At 38.7% G+C, this 20,453-nt stretch overlaps 1 protein-coding gene across 1 annotated transcript; it reads left to right on the forward strand.

Moving 5' to 3' along the window:
* Positions 1-4,627: 4,627 nt before the first annotated feature.
* LOC118363559 (uncharacterized) lies at positions 4,628-11,128 on the forward strand. The gene is made up of 5 exons (XM_035744530.2): positions 4,628-4,763; positions 10,061-10,216; positions 10,359-10,487; positions 10,610-10,747; positions 10,848-11,128. Exons 1-5 carry the CDS (start codon positions 4,761-4,763, stop codon positions 10,935-10,937), a joined length of 516 nt encoding a protein of 171 aa, XP_035600423.1. The 5' UTR covers positions 4,628-4,760; the 3' UTR covers positions 10,938-11,128.
* The last annotated feature ends 9,325 nt before the right edge of the window (positions 11,129-20,453 follow it).

Genomic DNA, 20,453 nt, shown 5'->3' on the forward strand with positions numbered 1-20,453 from the left:
AAAGCCATTAATGTCTGTTTTCAAAGTAACCACTGGAGACAGACTAGAAAGAACAGAGCTTCACACATCTAAAACTCAGATTATGGTTGATAATATCACAGTAATTGGATGCATGCATATCAATGAAAAATGTAACCACAGCCAGACAACAATGACTCAGCACAAAATAATACTTCCTGTTCACTTGACTATCCTCACACGGACTGATGATAATTTTAGAATCATACGGAGTTGAAACAGTAGGTCTTGTGTGGGCTTTGTGTGCCATGGACATAATTTTCAGACAGTACTTCAGATACAAATGCTTTCATCTAATTCCAGGTACACTGTCTAACTCTGTTTGCCATGAAGTATTAGGCCTTGGATTCCTCCAGACACTCCTCAAACATAAGTTGGGTTGTGAGCAGACAAGAAGTTTTAAAAAGTGTCTAGTTTGACCTTCCAAATGTGTCCCTAGTTTGGTCTTACCCATTTCCTTCTCAGTTGTCATGTTTTCATTGGTCATCATCACACCCCAACCAATTCACAGAAACACAACCACTGAGTGATGCTACAGTTAAAATAGCTTGGATTCCAAAATACAGCCATCACAGTCTGTTAGAATATGACCAATGTAAATAAAAATGGTAAGTTCTAGTTCATAATTAAGTTCACTGTTAAATAAAAACAAGACAGCTTCTGGGACCTAGTGAGAAATGTTGATATTTCTTTAACCTTTTTAGCAGGGTTTTGGATTAGTCAGACCTGAGACATTTACTTTGTCTACGAAATTTCCTTTTCTGCAAACTCTTGCTATGTTATAACAAACACGACCAAGCAAGTCATGAAACCATGCCCTGTTGGCTGGGATTTAGGCAGTGTTCAAAGTTGAGACACATAGGAAGCAAATCGAGACTCAGGTAAACACTGACAACAACAACAAAAAAATTCAGTGACACTTCAACAGTACATTATTCATTGGGTTTTAGAAGATGGGCTCATCTTTGAAGTAGCCTGTTACATGTCATTGGTGGCAAGATGTTAAAGGGTCGACACTGGACTCTGTGTTTAATCTTCCATGTTGAATACCGCGAGCATCATCTCAATAGCCTATAATGCTCACTTTGTAGTCAGTAATGAGGTTGATAAAATTATGTCACACATTCTATGCTTGTTCTGTAACTTTGGATCTGGGTGGAATGTAATCATATAAAATGTGCATGAGGTGTGATGTGAGACGATCTACATGTAATTCTAGGATGGGGATAATCATGAAAACATTTACTGAGCTCAACACACAAAGAAACCATGAAGTGACAGAGTGCAATGTTCATATCCTTTGTCTCCACCATGTGGTAAAATTCTGCCAGGCCAGCTAACAAGCTCTAATAACTTCATTTCAGCATATTTGGATTCAAAGTATAAAACATATTATATATGCACTTCACACTGTTTTCAATATATAAAAAAATTATAGTACACAAAGCTGTTTAATTAAAAACCATCATAGCACCAAAACATTTGATTGCCCTTCCACTTGTTTGGGATCTATACCAGTAATAATCTCTGTCTGTCTGCAACACAAGAAAGACAAAATCCAGGGCTTTCCTCCCTGCTTCCAACTTCAATGTCATATTGGCATAGACTTTCCCAGCACTGTTCTTCATATCTTGGGACATTAAACCATCCTCGGCGTAATCTCTCAATAGCAGTCTTGAGAAAGCATCTAGAGATAATCCTCCATTCAAATCTTTCGGCTGCTAATTGATTGTCGTCCAAGCACCATGAGTTCAAGCACATCAGACCTGTATGGGTTTCCTGCTCTTCCTTGTTAATCTTGTGGGACAGAGGCTCCATCTTTTCCTGTTGTTTACTCACCATTATCTTCAATGTGCTTTTGAATGTGATGGACGCAAAGAAAGTCAGTTGTTCCAGCACCGGGGAGCAGATTAATGTCTTTCATTGTGTGGTGTATAGACGATATGCACAGCCCCAGAACCAGTCCAAGGCCTGCAGCTTGCCGTGCACAGAGCTTGTGAGGACCACTGTGACCAGCGCAATGCAATCAGCAAAGATGTTCACAGCCATTGATGCTCTCCTTCCGTTGCCACTGCAGTCTCTCCACATGGAGACTTCGACTCCGGTGCCGACGCAGTTCTTACTCAGTTGTGTGGCATAGGTGACAGGGACAGCTCCTGTTGTTTCATGCAAAGTCCGTCAAAACGGCGGGCTTCACCCTGTCAACCACAGGTATACAGTGTCTAAAGCAGTGCTGGGTTAGTCTTTCACTTGCCTCACCATTGACCAAAACTATATACACATTGTTTTTCAACAGAGTTGTTAAAACTTTGTTTTGCCAATAATTTCTTTGCTGAGACTGTTCAAGTCCAACTTGTCGGTCATATGACTGATGTCAGTTTTATTATTGAAACCAAGATGGCGGTATTTTTCACAGAGATCTCTATTAATGAGAACAACTTGCCACATCTGCTCTTTCATGTGATGAACAAGGGAAGACTGCTCTGCAGAATAGGGCTCCTGAGTGGGGCAGCGGTCTAAGGCACTGCATCTCAGTGCTAGAGGTATCACAACAGACCCTGGTTCGATTCCAGGCTGTATCACAACCGGCCGTGATTGGGAGTCCCATAGAGCGGTGCACAATTGGCCCAGCACCTGTCCATGTTAGGGCAGTTATTGTAAATAAGAATTTGTTTTTAACTGACTTGCCTAGTTAAATAAATGTGACGCTGAAACTTGTGCACACACCAAGGACGACTCTCCCGTCTTAAAACATTTTTTTTTTATTGGGGCCCAAAAAGGAATGTGTGACAACCGCCAAACCTGTGAGATGCTGCAGTCCATTATTAAGTCTCTGTAATTCCAGTAAGATTGGAATTTGATGTTAGGGTAATTCTGGGGGGAAATAGAACAGCTGTCCAAACTATTTACCAGAAGGATAATTAATTCTGTCAAAATACACAGTGAGAGCTACAGCAATGAATACCTTTGGTGTGGCTAGTTCTGCAGTGTAGTTGTCTAGTAGCTAGCTAGTCCCGAATGTGGCGAAGCTTTCCATTATGTACAGCATAGTCACACACATTGACATCGAACAAAACCCTAAACATCTCTCGTCTGTCATGAATGTTGAGTACAATAATTGTTTTACTTACTCTGCCGATTGGCCGTGGGGTTGGTCCTCAACTGTTCAATATTTTAGACAAAATATCAACAGGAAAGTATTATTAAACCCGACTTTAGAACGCGGGTCTCTGTATGTGGCAATCAAGATGTGTTTGGCACGTGCAAAAGATGGAAGTACATGCGCATGATGCATGTATACTAACCGAAGACTCGCAGATGTTTACATGGTTTTGTGCCAGGTGATCGAAACTTCAATGGCAGTACCAGACCTCTAAAAAGTTGGGTAAATAGAACTTTGCTGTGGATATTTTGGCTCTTAATTCAACCAGCTGAAGCACCAACCATACAGATAACCGGTAGAGTAAGTTAAAATGTAATTGTATTAAATATTTTGTTGAGACTGTATACCAATAATTATTATCATAAAACAGGTTTTCATCCAAACTTTTTATGCAAGTAAAGTACATGTCTGATAAAAATAAACATTTGAAGACAGGCCTGATGGAAACAGTAAATTTGTTGGTAAATGTCGAGAAAAATGTCGAGAAAACAAAATACACTAGACAAGGTGGGATCTTTTTGTGTCTAAAATTAATAATGCAAGAAATGTCGACGGAAATGCCTTTATGTGCAAATATTGATATAATAACCATCATATGAAAGTGAACTTGGAGTCACATGATGATATTGTTTGGTCTTCCCACTATGACTCGGGAAAGCATGCAGTTTATTAGGCTAAATTACATCAATGACGATGAACTTCACAGGGTAGTGAAACTGCACTGTGATGAACTTGGTGCTCCTTTCCAATAAATATCAAGGGTCTTATGTGGTGATGATCGATGCTTGGCTGCCGTTTGACAAACACATGTAATCTCTCTCTCATCATGTATACCCGTATTTTATCTGTGAGCTGTTGGCTACAGGGCACGTGATAAAATAGCGTATTCGCTATATAATGCAACATCTTCTTGGGGTTGAAAATACAATGGAACCCCGTTTAACTTTTTTATTCAGTAGATGGGAATTGAAACGTAAAAGTTATTAGTATATGCACCACATCATCACGCACAGACTTATTAGACGTCGATTTGATATAAACATCTCTGTTGGGAAAATGCCAATATTGTTTTTTATGTGGATTTTAGAATATTCGCATGCAAATCGGGTTCTGCTGCCCTAAAACATCAGATAATGTACATTGAAGGGAAACTTACATTCAATGGAAGATTATATGAATTTGCAAATCACAACTAATTGCACAACACTACGAAATGTTTTCTAACAACTTGCTTTTCGTGTGCGGCAGCTCACACGCTGTTCCAGTTATGTGTGAGCGCCTGCGCAAACAAGCGCCGGTTTGCACGTTTGTTGCTAGGAGACAGGAAAATAACCATACGAGCCCCAAGCGCAAATGTTCCACCCACGTACTCCACTATTGGCCAAGGCAAGCCATTCCGTGCTTTCTTCAAGATTTACTCATTTTCTATTGGACTGTTCCCTTGTCATTTAAAATACTCTCCTACTGTAGTTTCAGGCAACCTTTGTTTACCTGCCGCCTGATACTGTTCTAGCTTTTACCTTGTTGAATTCAAGTTGCAATAAATCAATTTTGTTCGTCCCAGGGTTGATATTTCGAGATGGTATGTACATTCTGCTTTACTAACTAATATCTATAGCTTTCTAGTCAGTTAGTTGAATATTTTTTCAGTTGAGCTAGCTAGATGGATTTCAAGGTAGCTGACGTTAGGTACTGTAGCTAGCTAATGAGCTATCTTTGTAAACAGATACTTTCACTAAGTTACTAACGTTAGCTAGAAACTCATGTGTCTAGCTAGCTGACGTAGCTGGAATATAGCCGTAACTTTTCAAGATCACATTCACAGGGTTTAGCTGGGTCGTTCCACGAAATGAGTACATTTTGCGTCACTTTGATATTTTATTTAGAAATTGTGCATATATTGAACTCCATATTAAATTAAGTGCCCTTTAATTATGATGTTAGACCACCTGGAAAATTCAATACATCTGTTTGAATAAAGACTTGCTGAAGAAGTACCAAAATTCAGCTTTTTGATATGTCACTCTGTGCATCCTCTGACTTCAAGGACGATTTTAACTCTTAACCCCAGCATTTCTCCAAGTTTACACCATCGTTGTAAAGTATTATTTTGCTTTGACAGAGTAATTTTTGAAGATTATTATTCATATAATGTGATTAATTGTATATATATTTTTTTTAAACCTGTCCCCCATGTTGAGGTCAACCCAGCTACATGAACTGAACTCTACTTTTAATATGGTGAAACTATTCCCTTTTAAATATATTTCTCCTCAAGAAACATTGAACATCTAATAGTGAAATCATGGTGTAAAAGCAGGTGAGGTGGTTCTACTGTTTTGTAAAAAATGTTCTGATATGACAATTGTTTAAGCTCTATCCACAGAGTTTTAAATCTATGGCACACAATATGGTTCAATGTTCCAATAAATCAGCACAATACATTTTTCAGTTTTCAAATTGCCTGCGTCTTGAAGCTAAAATTGGGATCATGTATACTTTGCTAATGACCATACAAAAAAAAAACAGGATAACAGAGAGCAATGTACAATACGGGGAACTTCTTGTAGGTACATGGGGGCCGTCATCTTTATGCACCTCTGCTATTGCCCCCTCCCTGTTTCACACAACAAGCTTCCATTCCGCCTGTTTGAAGGGGATTTACGGATGATTTAAGAGGAAATCGCCAACCCTGTTACGTACAGTCAACCCTGTTACTATAGTATTTTTTTTAAATTTAACCAATGAGATGGGAAATATGTTTTTTTATTAAGTTGAACTTGTGCTTATTAAGTTGAACATGTGCTCTTTGTGACAATGTTAAAATTAGGTGAACGTTTTTTTTCTCACAAAGTTACACTACTCACAAGGCACCTAATTGGTGGAATGACCCAGCTACGATGTTTCTGCTTGCTTAACTTTTCTATGTATCTAAGTTAGCTTCATTGACTTGGGCTAGGTCATGGTATTAATTTCTTGATATTACCAAGTTTATTTCTGGATTCAAAAGGGGCTTAGGTGGTGGGTGTGGTAGGGGCTGTGGCAATGTGTGCGGTCGGCATTCGGCGCGGCTACAATTTAGAGAACATTTTAGAGGCCCCCCATCTTGATGCTCCGTAGAGAAATTGTAGCATTTTAAAGCCAATTTCTCCATGGAGCTTTGTTAAAAGCTAATTTCCTGCAATGCTACACATTTTGCCATGCAGCTGAAAGACAGTGTTGCATTGTTAAAGCAAATTTCCTGCAATATGACGTATTCTGCTATGGATAATGCCGTGTTCTTTAGCTTAAACATAATAACAAACATGAATACTGCTAAATGTATTGTTTTGGAATGTTCTATTCTCCCTGACTGTCTAGCTTTTTTTTTTTGGTAATTGTCAGTTCTCAAAGATTATATAATAAAAATATATAGATCCATTATCTTTTCTGCGTACGTTATCTGGTTTTAGTTGTTTAGGTTTACACTTAAAGGGTTTTTCCCTCATGTAAATGTATACAATTAATTATATACAATACCAGTCAAAAGTTTGGACACGCCTACTCATTCCAGGGCTTTTCATCATATGTACTATTCTCTACATTGTAGAATAATAGTGAAGACATCCCATCTGGTTTGCGCTTAGTAGGACTATCATTAGTTTTTCAACAGGACAATGAACTAGGCTGTGTAAGGGCTATTTGAGCAAGGAGATGATGGAGGGCTGCATCAGATGACCTGGCCTCCAGAATCACCCGACCTCAACCTAATTGAGATAAGTTGGACCACAGAGGGAGGGAAAAGCAGCCAAAAAGTGCTCAGCATTGGTGCGAACTCCAAGACTATTGGAAAAACATCCCAGATGAAGCTGGTTGAGAGAATGCCAAGAGTAGGCAAAGATGTCATCAAGGCAAAGGGTGGCTACTTTAAAAAATCTCAAATATATTTTGATTTGTTTAACACTACATAATACCATATATGTTATTTCATAGTTTTGATGTCTTCCCTATTTTTCTACAATGTAGAAAATAGTAAAAATAAAGAAAAAATTAGTAGGTATGTCAACTTTTGACTGGTACTGTATATTTACACCGTTTGAACTCAGGCGACCTGAAAAAAATGCTAAAACGGCCCACCCAAAGATTACAGTGGCTGATTTCCAGGCTGTATCACAACCGGTCGTGAATGGGAGTCCCATAGGGTGGAGCACAATTGGCCCAGCGCTGTCCGGGTTTGGCCGGTGTAGGCCGTCATTGTAAATAAGATTTTGTTCTTAACTGACTTGCCTAATTAAATAAAGGTTAAATAAAAATTCAAAAATGTCCCATGTACTCCATGCACTATCTTCAGTTTTAGCTAGGAAGAAGAATGTGTTACATCCCACTGAGCAGGGCCCAAAACGAACAATCCATACATTTTGACCTGCCACAGGGTATTTAGCTAAATAGGTAGCTAACATATTTTATTAATGGAAATGTACAGTGCCTTGCGAAAGTATTCGGCCCCCTTGAACTTTGCGACCTTTTGCCACATTTCAGGCTTCAAACATAAAGATATAAAACTGTATTTTTTTGTGAAGAATCAACAACAAGTGGGACACAAGCATGAAATGGAACGACATTTATTGGATATTTCAAACTTTTTTAACAAATCAAAAACTGAAAAATTGGGCATGCAAAATTATTCAGCCCCTTTACTTTCAGTGCAGCAAACTCTCCAGAAGTTCAGTGAGGATCTCTGAATGATCCAATGATGACCTAAATGACTAATGATGATAAATACAATCCACCTGTGTGTAATCAAGTCTCCGTATAAATGCACCTGCACTGTGATAGTCTCAGAGGTCCGTTAAAAGCGCAGAGAGCATCATGAAGAACAAGGAACACACCAGGCAGGTCCGAGATACTGTTGTGAAGAAGTTTAAAGCCGGATTTGGATACAAAAAGATTTCCCAAGCTTTAAACATCCCAAGGAGCACTGTGCAAGCGATAATATTGAAATGGAAGGAGTATCAGACCACTGCAAATCTACCAAGACCTGGCCGTCCCTCTAAACTTTCAGCTCATACAAGGAGAAGACTGATCAGAGATGCAGCCAAGAGGCCCATGATCACTCTGGATGAACTGCAGAGATCTACAGCTGAGGTGGGAGACTCTGTCCATAGGACAACAATCAGTCGTATATTGCACAAATCTGGCCTTTATGGAAGAGTGGCAAGAAGAAAGCCATTTCTTAAAGATATCCATAAAAAGTGTTGTTTAAAGTTTTCCACAAGCCACCTGGGAGACACACCAAACATGTGGAAGAAGGTGCTCTGGTCAGATGAAACCAAAATTGAGCTTTTTGGCAACAATGCAAAATGTTATGTTTGGCGTAAAAGCAACACAGCTAATCACCCTGAACACACCATCCCCACTGTCAAACATGGTGGTGGCAGCATCATGGTTTGGGCCTGCTTTTCTTCAGCAGGGACAGGGAAGATGGTTAAAATTGATGGGAAGATGGATGGAGCCAAATACAGGACCATTCTGGAAGAAAACCTGATGGAGTCAGCAAAAGACCTGAGACTGGGACGGAGATTTGTCTTCCAACAAGACAATGATCCAAAACATAAAGCAAAATCTACAATGGAATGGTTAAAAAATAAATAATATATGCCATTTAGCAGACGCTTTTATCCAAAGCGACTTACAGTCATGTGTGCATACATTCTACGTATGGGTGGTCCCGGGGATCGAACCCACTACCCTGGCGTTACAAGCGCCATGCTCTACCAACTGAGCTAAAGGACCACATATCCAGGTGTTAGAATGGCCAAGTCAAAGTCCAGACCTGAATCCAATCGAGAATCTGTGGAAAGAACTGAAAACTGCTGTTCACAAATGCTCTCCATCCAACCTCACTGAGCTCGAGCTGTTTTGCAAGGAGGAATGGGAAAAAATGTCAGTCTCTCGATGTGCAAAACTGATAGAGACATACCCCAAGCGACTTACAGCTGTAATCGCAGCAAAAGGTGGCGCTACAAAGTATTAACTTAAGGGGGCTGAATAATTTTGCACACCCAATTTCAGTTTTTGATTTGTTAAAAAAGTTTGAAATATCCAATAATTGTCGTTCCACTTGTTGTTGATTCTTCACAAAAATATATAGTTTTATATCTTTATGTTTGAAGCCTGAAATGTGGCAAAAGGTCGCAAAGTTCAAGGGGCCGGAATACTTTCGCAAGGCACTGTATATGCACTTCATAAACACTTCATTAAACAATGCTACCTAATATAATGTTTACATACTCATTATTCATCTCATATGTATACGTATTTACTGTACTCTATATCATCTACTGCATCTTTATGTAATACATGTATCACTAGCCACTTTAACTATGCCACTTTGTTTACATACTCATCTCCAATGTATATATTGTACTCAATACCATCTACTGTATCTTGCCTATGCCGCTCTGTACCATCACTCATTCATATATCTTTATGTAGATATTCTTTATCCCCTTACACTTGTGTCTATAAGGTAGTAGTTTTGGAATTGTTAGCTAGATTACTTGTTGGTTATTACTGCATTGTCGGAACTAGAAGCACAAGCATTTCGCTACACTCGCATTAACATCTGCTAACCATGTGTATGTGACAAATAAAATGTATTTAAAATTTGATTCAAATGCTGTTAACAGTGCATCAAGCTAAATCTGCTATGAATAAAAGGTGTTGGCTAAATCTGACCAGTTACCACTAGACTAATTTCAGGACCTGCACCTTATCTACAGCGAGGGTATAACAACAGCTAGCCATCTACAATGAACTGTGTAGATAGTGATTCTAGTTCATGTTTGTCACATGTTCAGCTTTACAAAGTTAAACTGTCGGCTTGTTGTTATGTTACAGGCTTCAGGCTACAGAAAACCCAACACCACTTCCAACCAGAGGAAAAAGGCAGGTCCTAAACCAGATTTGACAGAGGAACAAAAGCAGGAGATCAGAGAGGCCTTTGACTTGTTTGATACAGATGGGTCGGGCACAATTGACGTGAAGGAACTCAAGGTAGGCTATACCAATATGAACACGACACTCAACTAGTCACCATAATGCCAACTGCTGGTTCAGAGTATGCTTCATTATTTTGTGAAAACTTTTTTCTTTCTTTTATTGAATATAACCAATTCATGTATTTCTGCTGCTCCAGGTTGCCATGCGTGCCCTTGGCTTTGAACCAAAAAAAGAAGAGATCAAGAAGATGATTGCAGACATTGACAAAGAGGGCTCTGGGACCATTGATTTTAATGACTTTCTCTGTATGATGACACAGAAAATGGTATGTATTTTCTTAGTGGAGAAGAGATTCAATCTTTTGCAGATCTTTGGTTGGACTTGGTCTCCCCTACACGATCTTGATAGACTTCATTAGATTTGTATTCTCTTTTTTTGTTTTGTTAGAGTGAAAAAGACTCAAAAGAAGAAATTCTGAAGGCTTTCCGCTTATTTGATGATGACGGCACGGGCAAAATCTCCTTCAAAAATCTCAAGAGAGTTGCCAAGGAGCTAGGCGAAAGCCTGACAGATGAGGAATTGCAGGTATGTTATATCCCAACTTGTAACTTGTTGATCTTCCGTTTCACCTCCTAAACATATTCATTGCAGCAATCCTACTGTTAAAACAATCTATCTTTCAAAGGAAATGATTGACGAAGCAGACCGAGATGGAGATGGAGAGATCAACGAGCAGGAGTTTCTAAGGATAATGAAAAAGACAAGTCTATATTGAATGTCTTATGTTTCCCAACGTTTATTTTTTCCACTGCTGGAACTTATGTCTTTGATTCTTTTAAGGGTACTTTATGATATAGTGATATAGTGGCTTTTTTCATATGTGTTGTAAATTATTATAACAGCTTTATACACCGATTGTATGATATTTGAGAAAAAAATAAAACATATTTAATCATTTCAAATGTATCTAGACTTTTTCAATTTAATCATAGATAAAAGCTAAGTTAATGTCTCCTATTTACCATGGAAGTGAAATTATCATGTTTATTGAAACACCCCTGCACCTAACATTACTGTATGGCTATTTGGTTCCCTCTTGTGACACATAAAATGAAGTGCAGCCATAATTGTCTTGACTTACATGATTTAGCCTTTTTCTCAAGCTCAGTTAAACAGTTTGATCATCCAAATATATTTTTGATTAGACCCTTCACATTATCTAGAGACAGACTCACTGCTCTGAATCCAAGAAATCAGATGAACATATGCGAAGACTGGCTGAATATGTTATGACTAAGTCACTTTCGGATAACTAAATGCATGGTATACGAAATTACTGGGTTGAATTTAAGATGACTAACTGTCAGTAAAAGTGATCACTTGGTGAGTCAGTAACCATAATTATTTTGATCTAGCTTATTCTGCCAATGGCAGACTGCCATCCTGCTTCCTCGTGTATTGACCGCATAACATCACATTGACTTGAACATTTACAGGGTCTTGGCCTTTTGACCTATGTAAACATTCATGCCAAAAACACGACGATAGTATTAAAACCGAAACATGGACAAAAAGTTTGAATGACATGAATACAAGTATGGTAACACAGAGATGAGAGATGAGATGATCAGGCACTCAGATAAAGCATGACACGTAGGAGTCTAAGAATATGTACCATTCTGCTCTGCCCTAATAAACAGGATATAATGCTGACGTATTTTTCCGAGCCTCGTACAACTATTATTTTGACGATGCTTCTTATAACCTGATTCAGAGAGAATCAGATGGAAAACATGAATGGAAGCAATTTATATTAAATGTGCCTCAAGCCTCTAACATGGCATTGCATTAGTAAACATCCAGTACCTTCAGAAAGTATTCACACCCCTTTTCCCAAGTTTCCAAGTGTTACAGCCTAAATATAATATCTATTACATTTGGATTTTTTTTGTCCCTGGCCTGCACACAATAGCCCATAATGTCAAAGTGGAATTATGTGTTTTGACATTTTTATTAATGAATTTACATGAAAAGCTTAAATGTCTTGCGTCAATCAATAATCAAATAATGTGTTATGACAAGAAGCCTAAAGTAAACATTTTCTTAACAAGTCACATAATATGTTTCATGGACTCACTCTGTGTGCAATAATAGTGTTTGACAAGATTTCTGTAATGACTACCTCATCTCTACTCTACACATACAATTTCTGTAAGGTCCCTCAGTCGAGCCGTGAATTTCCAACACAGATTCAGCCACAAAGACCAGGGAGGTTTTCCAATGGCTTTCAAATAATATATAAATAAAAAAACATTGAATATCCCTTAGAGCATGCTGTAATTATTAATTACACTTTGGATGGTGGAGCAATACACCCAGTCACTACAAAGATACAGGCGTCCTTCCTAACTCAGTTGTCGGAGAACAAGGAACGGCTCAGGGATTTCAATATGAGGCCAATGGTGACTTTAAAACAGGTACAGAGTTTGTTTAAATGGCTGTGATATGAGAAAACTAAGAATGGATCAACAAAATTGTAGTTACTCCCCAATACTAACCTAACAGTGAAAAGAACGAAGTCTGTACAGAATATAAATATTCAAAAACATGCACCCTGATTTTGAAGCATCCTTTGCCACAAGGCACTAATGTTATACTGCAAAAAATGTGGCAAAGGAATACATTTATTTGTCCTGAATACAAAGTGTTATGTTTGGGGAAAATCCAATACAACACATTACTGTCTACCACTCTCCATATTTTCAAGCATAGTGGTGGCTGCATCATGTTATGGGTATGCTTGTAATTGTTAAGGAGTTTTCCAGGATAAAAAAGAAACCGAATGGAGCTAAGCACAAGCAAAAGAGTAAAACCAGGTTCAGTCACTAGACCCTGGGAGATGGATTCACCTTTCAGCAGGACAATAACCTAAAAAACAAGGCCAATCTACACTGGAGTTGCTTACCAAGAAGAATGTGAATGTTGCTGAGTGGCATAGTTACAGTTTTGACTTAAATCTACTTGAACATCTATGGTAAGACCTGACAATGGTTGTCTATCAATGATGAACAACCAATTTGACAGTTTGAATCATTTTGAAAATAATGGGTGTGGAAAGCTCTTAGAGACTTACCCAGAAAGACTCACAGCTGTAATCGCTGCCAAATATGCTTCTACAAAGTATTGACTATTTAATAAATTTGCAAACATTTCTAAAAACACGTTTTCACTTTGTCGTTATGGGTATTGTGTGTAGATGGGTGCGGGAAAAAAAATGTTCCATCTATTTTGAAACAACAAAATGTGGAATAAGTTGAATACATTCTGACGGCACTATAGTATATCATAGGAAATGTACCTAGGATCGAATTATGTCATCTAATTATGTGCATTAATCAAGTAACCTAAACGTATAACAAACCAGCAGAGAATATCACATTTTCAGAAATAGGTCCATGAGTCAAATTAGTCAGTCCACTTTCTCAACTTGACCAAGGTGAGATTGAGAAAGGAAACATCACTGTCTAGTGTTTAGTGAACAGTTACCATGGCCTCAGCCATATCTTGTTGTTATCCCATAAAAATGTCTAGTTAGTGGATAAATGGAGATATAGGCCTAATAGCTAGTATTAGACGGTAAACATCTTGAAAGCAGCATTTTAACACCCCTGGCGAGAACCATTATTCTGTCGATACACAAGGCTGGTTGAACTCAGCCCCCCATTGAGTGTTATTCCCCTATTCTTGTGCTTGAAGATCTGTTCAGAAAACTTGTCTTCATTTGTTGAAATACTCCCACACCCAGGCTGCTTTTGCTCTATTCCCATAAATCGACCAATTACCAAAGCTCTTAATGCCCTTTCATCTTTGCTTGTTAAAGATGGTAGCCGTTGACTCCAAAGGTCAAGTATGTGTCATTGCTATGACTATTTATAAGGTACCATTATTTAATCAGCGTTCTAAGCATAAGATAAAGTGAAAGAGATCACATTGGTCTTGGTTGAGGTTTACGAAGGTTGATTACCTTAATGGTATGTACATCTCTATTTGAACCTCCTAGAGTAGCTGAATTAAGTCTTTTAAATAGAAAGTACTGTATGTGATATTCTTGAAGGGCACCAGGTGATTTTAATGGTTACTTACAAGCTCTGTTTTGGAGATTTATCGTTATTCTGAAAATATTAAAATTGCTGAATTAAAGTATTTAGAAACAGATTTGGAATTGTAAATCGGTAGAATTCAGTGTAGTTTGAGGTGTTTATCAAACCACTTTTGCAAGAGGTTGAACAATTATGAAATATTTATTAATGTAAATCTTTAAATCAATAAAGTTTTATCAATGTATCATGTTTCATTTTTATTTAACCAGGAAAAAGCCCATTGAGACCCAGAGTCTCTTTTTCAAGGAAGACCTGGACAAGAAGGAAGCAACAATCAATACATTACAGAATTAAAACATACAACATGATCCAGCTATTTAAAACAAAAAAAGAGTCTCCCATGATGGATTTCTTATGGATGTTGTTGTTTAAACTGTGTGAATTTCACCCTTTCCTTTCACAATAAAACATAAGAAAAATCAGATTACAGTAAGTAAAAGGAAGCATAACAATTTTAGGACACGTGTTCATATAATATTTTTTATAATATCACAAATCATCACAAATATTCTATACATGTAATTTATGAATGTTCAGTTTAGGGTGAAAAGAAGTTGACACTGTTGAGCATAAAGGAAAATAACAACAATATTTGATCAAACAAGGTAGGCTGTAGTAGACCGTGTTACTTCTACTTATTCAAAGTAATACAATTTGTTTCAGGTCAAATGTTTTATTTATTTTAGATATGTTTGCCTTTCAGATTTGATCTTAGTCAAGCAAGCCTTCATCTTGATAACCTTTTTGGGGGCAATCAAATGTGCCTATTATGTCAATAAATGTATGTTACTGAGTTCAATTTTACAGTAACAGATTGACATTGTCACAACAATGGGTTGAATCAATGGTTCCCTTTTGATGTGGAGGACCAACAGAGGCGATCCCCCACCCACGGCCTTTCTTCTTCCTGCATGTATACTTACCGTATTATTGTCAATTTGTTGTTCTGTTTTCTCATTTTGAATCCTCCTAAAAGCAGGTACGCCACCTTTAACCAACACAGTTCCAGATTGCATAGTCCTGTTATTTAATTGAATCGAATGTTTCAAACCTTGACAATTTTCTCTCTTCAGAGTATTCATAACAAAATAAACAAATAAACAATCTTGAACAATCAACTTGGCTACATGCCCAGTGTGTTGAGAGTTATCGTCAGCCCCTCCGGAAATGCTTATTAACACTCTACAGCGAGGAGACCGCAGTGTTGGAAATATCAACACCGTAGGTGGGTGTACAGAGTATCTGTCACAATCGAGTGTTTTGTATTTCATGAATGATCATTATTTAGAAGATAATGAAACAGCCAGTCCTCGTCCAATGATATGATTAACCAATGCAACCGATATACATAAAAAAAAATAAGAATTGCAGTGAATTCCATTGATTTAAACTTCAAATTTGGAAAGTTTGATTTTATCTGTTAGATTTTATTCGGTTTAAGGTTGCTTAAATCTACCATAAACTCATTTACTTAGTCTTTAGTTGATATAAAGCTCAAATAATAAATAACATTTACAATTATTTTACCATCAAAGGGTCGATTGTCAAGAAAGTGGTACTTAATATTTCTCAGTAGCAGGTCACTTATTTTATACCCTCCCTTCAGGGATAAAATGGTATACTTTTACTTGTACAGGGACAATTTACAACTAAAATATAAGTCTCAGAAACCTCTCATTTCCATCTGTAGTCCCCGTCAGATTACATAAAAGCACCTGATAATAACAGATTACAAAACATGTTATCCCTGGAAAAAGAACCATACAGTTGTATTTTTAATTAATTTGTCAATACACAGACATGATGGTATTCTTTTGAAAAGAAAATTGTACCGTGCATTCGGGAAGTATTCAGACCCCTTGACTTTTCCCACATTTTGATACGTTACATCTCTATTATAAAATTGATTAAATAGATGTTTTTCCTCATCAATCTATACATAATACCCCATAGTGACTAAGCAAAAACAGTTTTAAAAAAATAGCAAATATATAAAAAATATCACATTTATATAAGTATTCAGACCCTATACTCAGCAGCGATTACAGCCTCGAGTCTTCTTGGGTAGGACGCTACAAGCCTAGCACACATGTATTTGGGGTGCCCATTCTTCTCTGCAGATCCTCTCAAGCTCTGTCAGGTTGGATGGGGAGCATCACTGCACAGCTATTTTCAGGTCTCTCCAGAGATGTTCGATCGGGTTCAAATCAAGGCTTTGGTTGGGCCACAATGACATTCAGACACTTGTCCCGAAGTCACTCCTGCATTGTTTTGGCTGTGTGCTTAGGGTCATTGTCCTGTTGGAAGGTGAACCTTCGCCCCAGTCTGAAGTCCTGAGCACTCTGGAGCAGGTTTTCATCAAGGATCTTTCTCTGCATTTTGCTCTCGTCTCAAAGTCCCTGCCACTGAAAAACATCCCCACAGAATGATGCTGCCACCACCAAGCTTCACCGTAGTAGGGATGGTGCCAGGATTCCTCCAGACGTGACGTTTGGCATTCAGGCCAAAGATTTAAATCTTGGTTTCATCAGACCAGAGAATTTAGTTTCTTATGGTCTGAGAGTCTTTAGTTGCCTTTTGGCAAACTCCAACCGGGCTGTTGTGTATTTTACTGAGGAGTGGCCTCCGGCTTCCTGTCTCGGACTCTACGACAATTCCTTCCACCTCGTGGCTTGGTTTTTGCTCTGACATGACCTGTCAACTGTGGGACCTTATATACTGTAGACAGGTGTGTGCCTTTCCAAATCATGTCCAATCAATTGAAATTACCTCAGGTGGACTCCAATCCAATAGAAACATCTCAAGGATGATCAATGGAAACAGGATGCACCTGAACTCAAATTCGGGTCTCATAGCAAAGGGTCTGAATAGTTATGTAAATAAGCTATTTTTGTTTTATACATCTACAGAAAAAAATCAAATAAACTGTTTTTGCTTTGTCATTATGGGTTATTGTATGTAGATTGATAAGGATTTTAAAAAAAAATCAATTTTACAATAAGGCTGTAACATAACAAAATGTGGAAAAAGTAAAGGGGTCGGAATACTTTCCGAATGCACTGTATACTAACCCCCAAATGTGGATTGTTTATTGAACATGAACTATCAGAAAATAAAATATTACAAAATTAAAGTAGATCATTATCACAGCTGTAATTTAACCACATGTCTTGCACTGTGTTTAACACCACAGCAAACAACTCTCCCTTTCTGATTTCACAGTGACAGAGTTCTCCCCGACACCAACCTTTACTCAATGCCAAATGGCTCGCACAGGCATATCCCACACTATCACACCAGGTCGTATTGGTATATGACTGGACAAGGAAAGTTCTGATTCGTCTCACATCTACCTGAGGACACAAATCCCTTCCATGTGTCATAACCAACTCTCAGACTGCTTTAGTAATGGAATAGCCAGTTCCACAGAGATACACCTTACCGCAGGATGATAAGGGAGGCTCGTGAGGGCCTTTCCCCTATACGGTGACACTATGTGTAGTACTAGTGTTTGCTGCCTCACAGCTCGTAGTCACAGTCCCCCACCCACTATTTCCTCTAAGCTGAAACAATGACCAGGGAGACAGAAGGAGGAGTTCTCTCTAATCTGTCACAAGCTCACTTCCTCCTCTCAAGATAAAAGCCAGAAGTATAGCTTCCGCTCCGTGAGAGGATGGAACTCCTTGGGTGAACTAAGAATGCTGACGCTGCAGAAACCGGGTTCAGTACACTTGGACACTACACTGCTTCCTGTCTGACTAACACGAGAGGTTATATCAAATTAAATCATGGGGAGGATTCCCCCCCCCCCAAAAAGGGAATTATTATGACACTGTTTGGAATAAAATAATTAAATAAGATGACACAGAGGTTAAAAAGAACACGTGAAGTGTTAAAAGTAGCGCTAAGATAATGGAAAACAGTGTTCATTAAAATGACTTTTCCCCCTTTTTGATTATCAAATGAAAAGGTATGATTTGTGACCAGACAAGTTGCACCCCTTTAAGCCCTCAGAACATCCTCAATTCATCGGGGCATGGACTCTACAAGGTGTCAAAAGGTGTTCCACAAGGTGTTCCACCGGGATGCTGGCCTACTGTATGTTGACTCCAATGCTTTTCACAGTTGTGTCAAGTTGGCTGGATGTCCTTTGAGTGGTGGACAATTCTTGATGCACACGGGAAACTGTCGAGTGGGGGAATCCCAGCAGCTTTGCAGTTCTTAACACACTCAAACTGGTGCCACTTGGCACCCACTACCATAACCTGTTCAAAGGCACTTAAATATTTTGTCTCGCACATTCTACCTCTGAATGGCACACATACACAGTCCATGTCTCAATTGTCTCTAGGCTTATAAATCCTTCTTTCACCTGTCTCCTTTCCTTCATCTACACTGATGGAAGTGGATTTAACAAGTGACATCAATAACGGATCATAGCTTTCCCCTGGATTACACCTAGTCAGTCTATGTCATGGAAAGAGCAGGTGTTCCTAATGTTTTGCTTACTCTGTGTATTTGTTCCATTTCAAATGTATTAATTAAGTGCCCTAGATAGATTATAATTACAGTTTTGACATACACTCAGCCACCGCAGATGTTTTAAGACTACTTTGATTACTTGCTATTCATCTTCATTGACTAGTGAGTCTATGATTCAGCGAACCACACACCAACCTAAAGATGCAATCATTACAGATAACAATACATAGTAAAAATACTGTTGCTGCTGAACTTTAGCTAGGGACCTACACACACTGGTAACATCACCCACACCCATCACCATCACCCACACCCACTGTCTTTAATTGAAATCAACGGTCTCCTGCAAAGCTCCGTCTCCAGTTTTGACTGGTACCTATTCAATTGTTAGTTTGAGACTGATGCAGAATTTCCCCGCAATTTACAAATATTGTACAATTCCCAAAATGAGCAATACTATAAGGGCAGAAACTGAATTCATATAAGTTTAATTTTAATTAGGTTTCAGGAGTAATTAACAGCCGGCCTCAGTCTCGGGATAGGTTTCAGGTGGGAGTCACCGGAATTTGGTTTCAAGGGTTCCTTTCTGTTTTGGTGCAAAAGGATATCCTCCCAGAAGAGGGAAATATTGCGAAGTGCCCTTGGCCTTTGTACTGTCATTGCTGTAGTCCTTCAAAGAATTTCCTGTTGTTCTTACAGGTTATGTTCGTGTAGGAAGCCAACCACACACACACACAAATATCTCTTTGGTGTGTCTGTAGATACACTGAGGGCACAAAACATTAAGGACACCTTCCTAATATTGAGTTGCATCCCCCTACCCCTCCTTTTCCCCTCAGAACAGCCTCAATCTGTCAGGGCATCTCTACAAGGCGTCTAAAGCGTTCCGCAGGGATGCTGGCCCTTGTTGACTCCAATGCTTCCCACAATTGTGTCGAAGTTGGCTGGAGGACCACTCTTAATAAACACCAAAAACTTGAGCATTAAAAAAAAATCCAGCAGCTTTGCAGTTCTTCACATAAACCGGTGCGCCTGGCACCTACTACCATACTCCCTTCAAAGGCACTTCAATCGTTTGTCTCGCCCTTTCACCCTCTGAATGGCACACATACACAATCCATGTCTCAATTGTCTCTAGGCTTGAAAATCCTTCTTTAACCTGTCTCTTCCCCTTCATCGACACTGCTTGAAGTTGATTTAAAAAGTGACATCAATAAGGTTTCATAGCTTTCACCTGGATTAATCTGGTTAGTCAAGGAAAGTGCGGGTGTTCATAATGTTTTGTACGTTCAGGTTGTCACCAATGGCACATAATGTATAGCCAGCTATAGGTCCTCTGATTCAAAGTGAAAATGGGAACTAACGGTGCTCTGTAGTTTCCTGCCTTGTGTGCAGAAAGTATGTTTTCGTTCACGCACTTGCATCCCTACACCCCACGCATGCACAACTCTGAGCTCACGTAGTGGCCAGTGGAAAAGAAAAAGTCATTACTCATTCATTCATACTTTCAGCAGTTTTCCAATCTCTCAAACGTGGTTTTCCTGTGTCCCGATGGACAAATATATAGGTAAGTTAAAACACCTGTCCACATTACCAGTCAATGTTTTGAACAGCATCCTTTGGGTAATTTGTGCCATCGTTAGAGCAGG

The sequence above is a fragment of the Oncorhynchus keta genome, chromosome 30 (genome assembly GCF_023373465.1).
Source record: "Oncorhynchus keta strain PuntledgeMale-10-30-2019 chromosome 30, Oket_V2, whole genome shotgun sequence".
Lineage (NCBI taxonomy): Eukaryota > Metazoa > Chordata > Actinopteri > Salmoniformes > Salmonidae > Oncorhynchus > Oncorhynchus keta.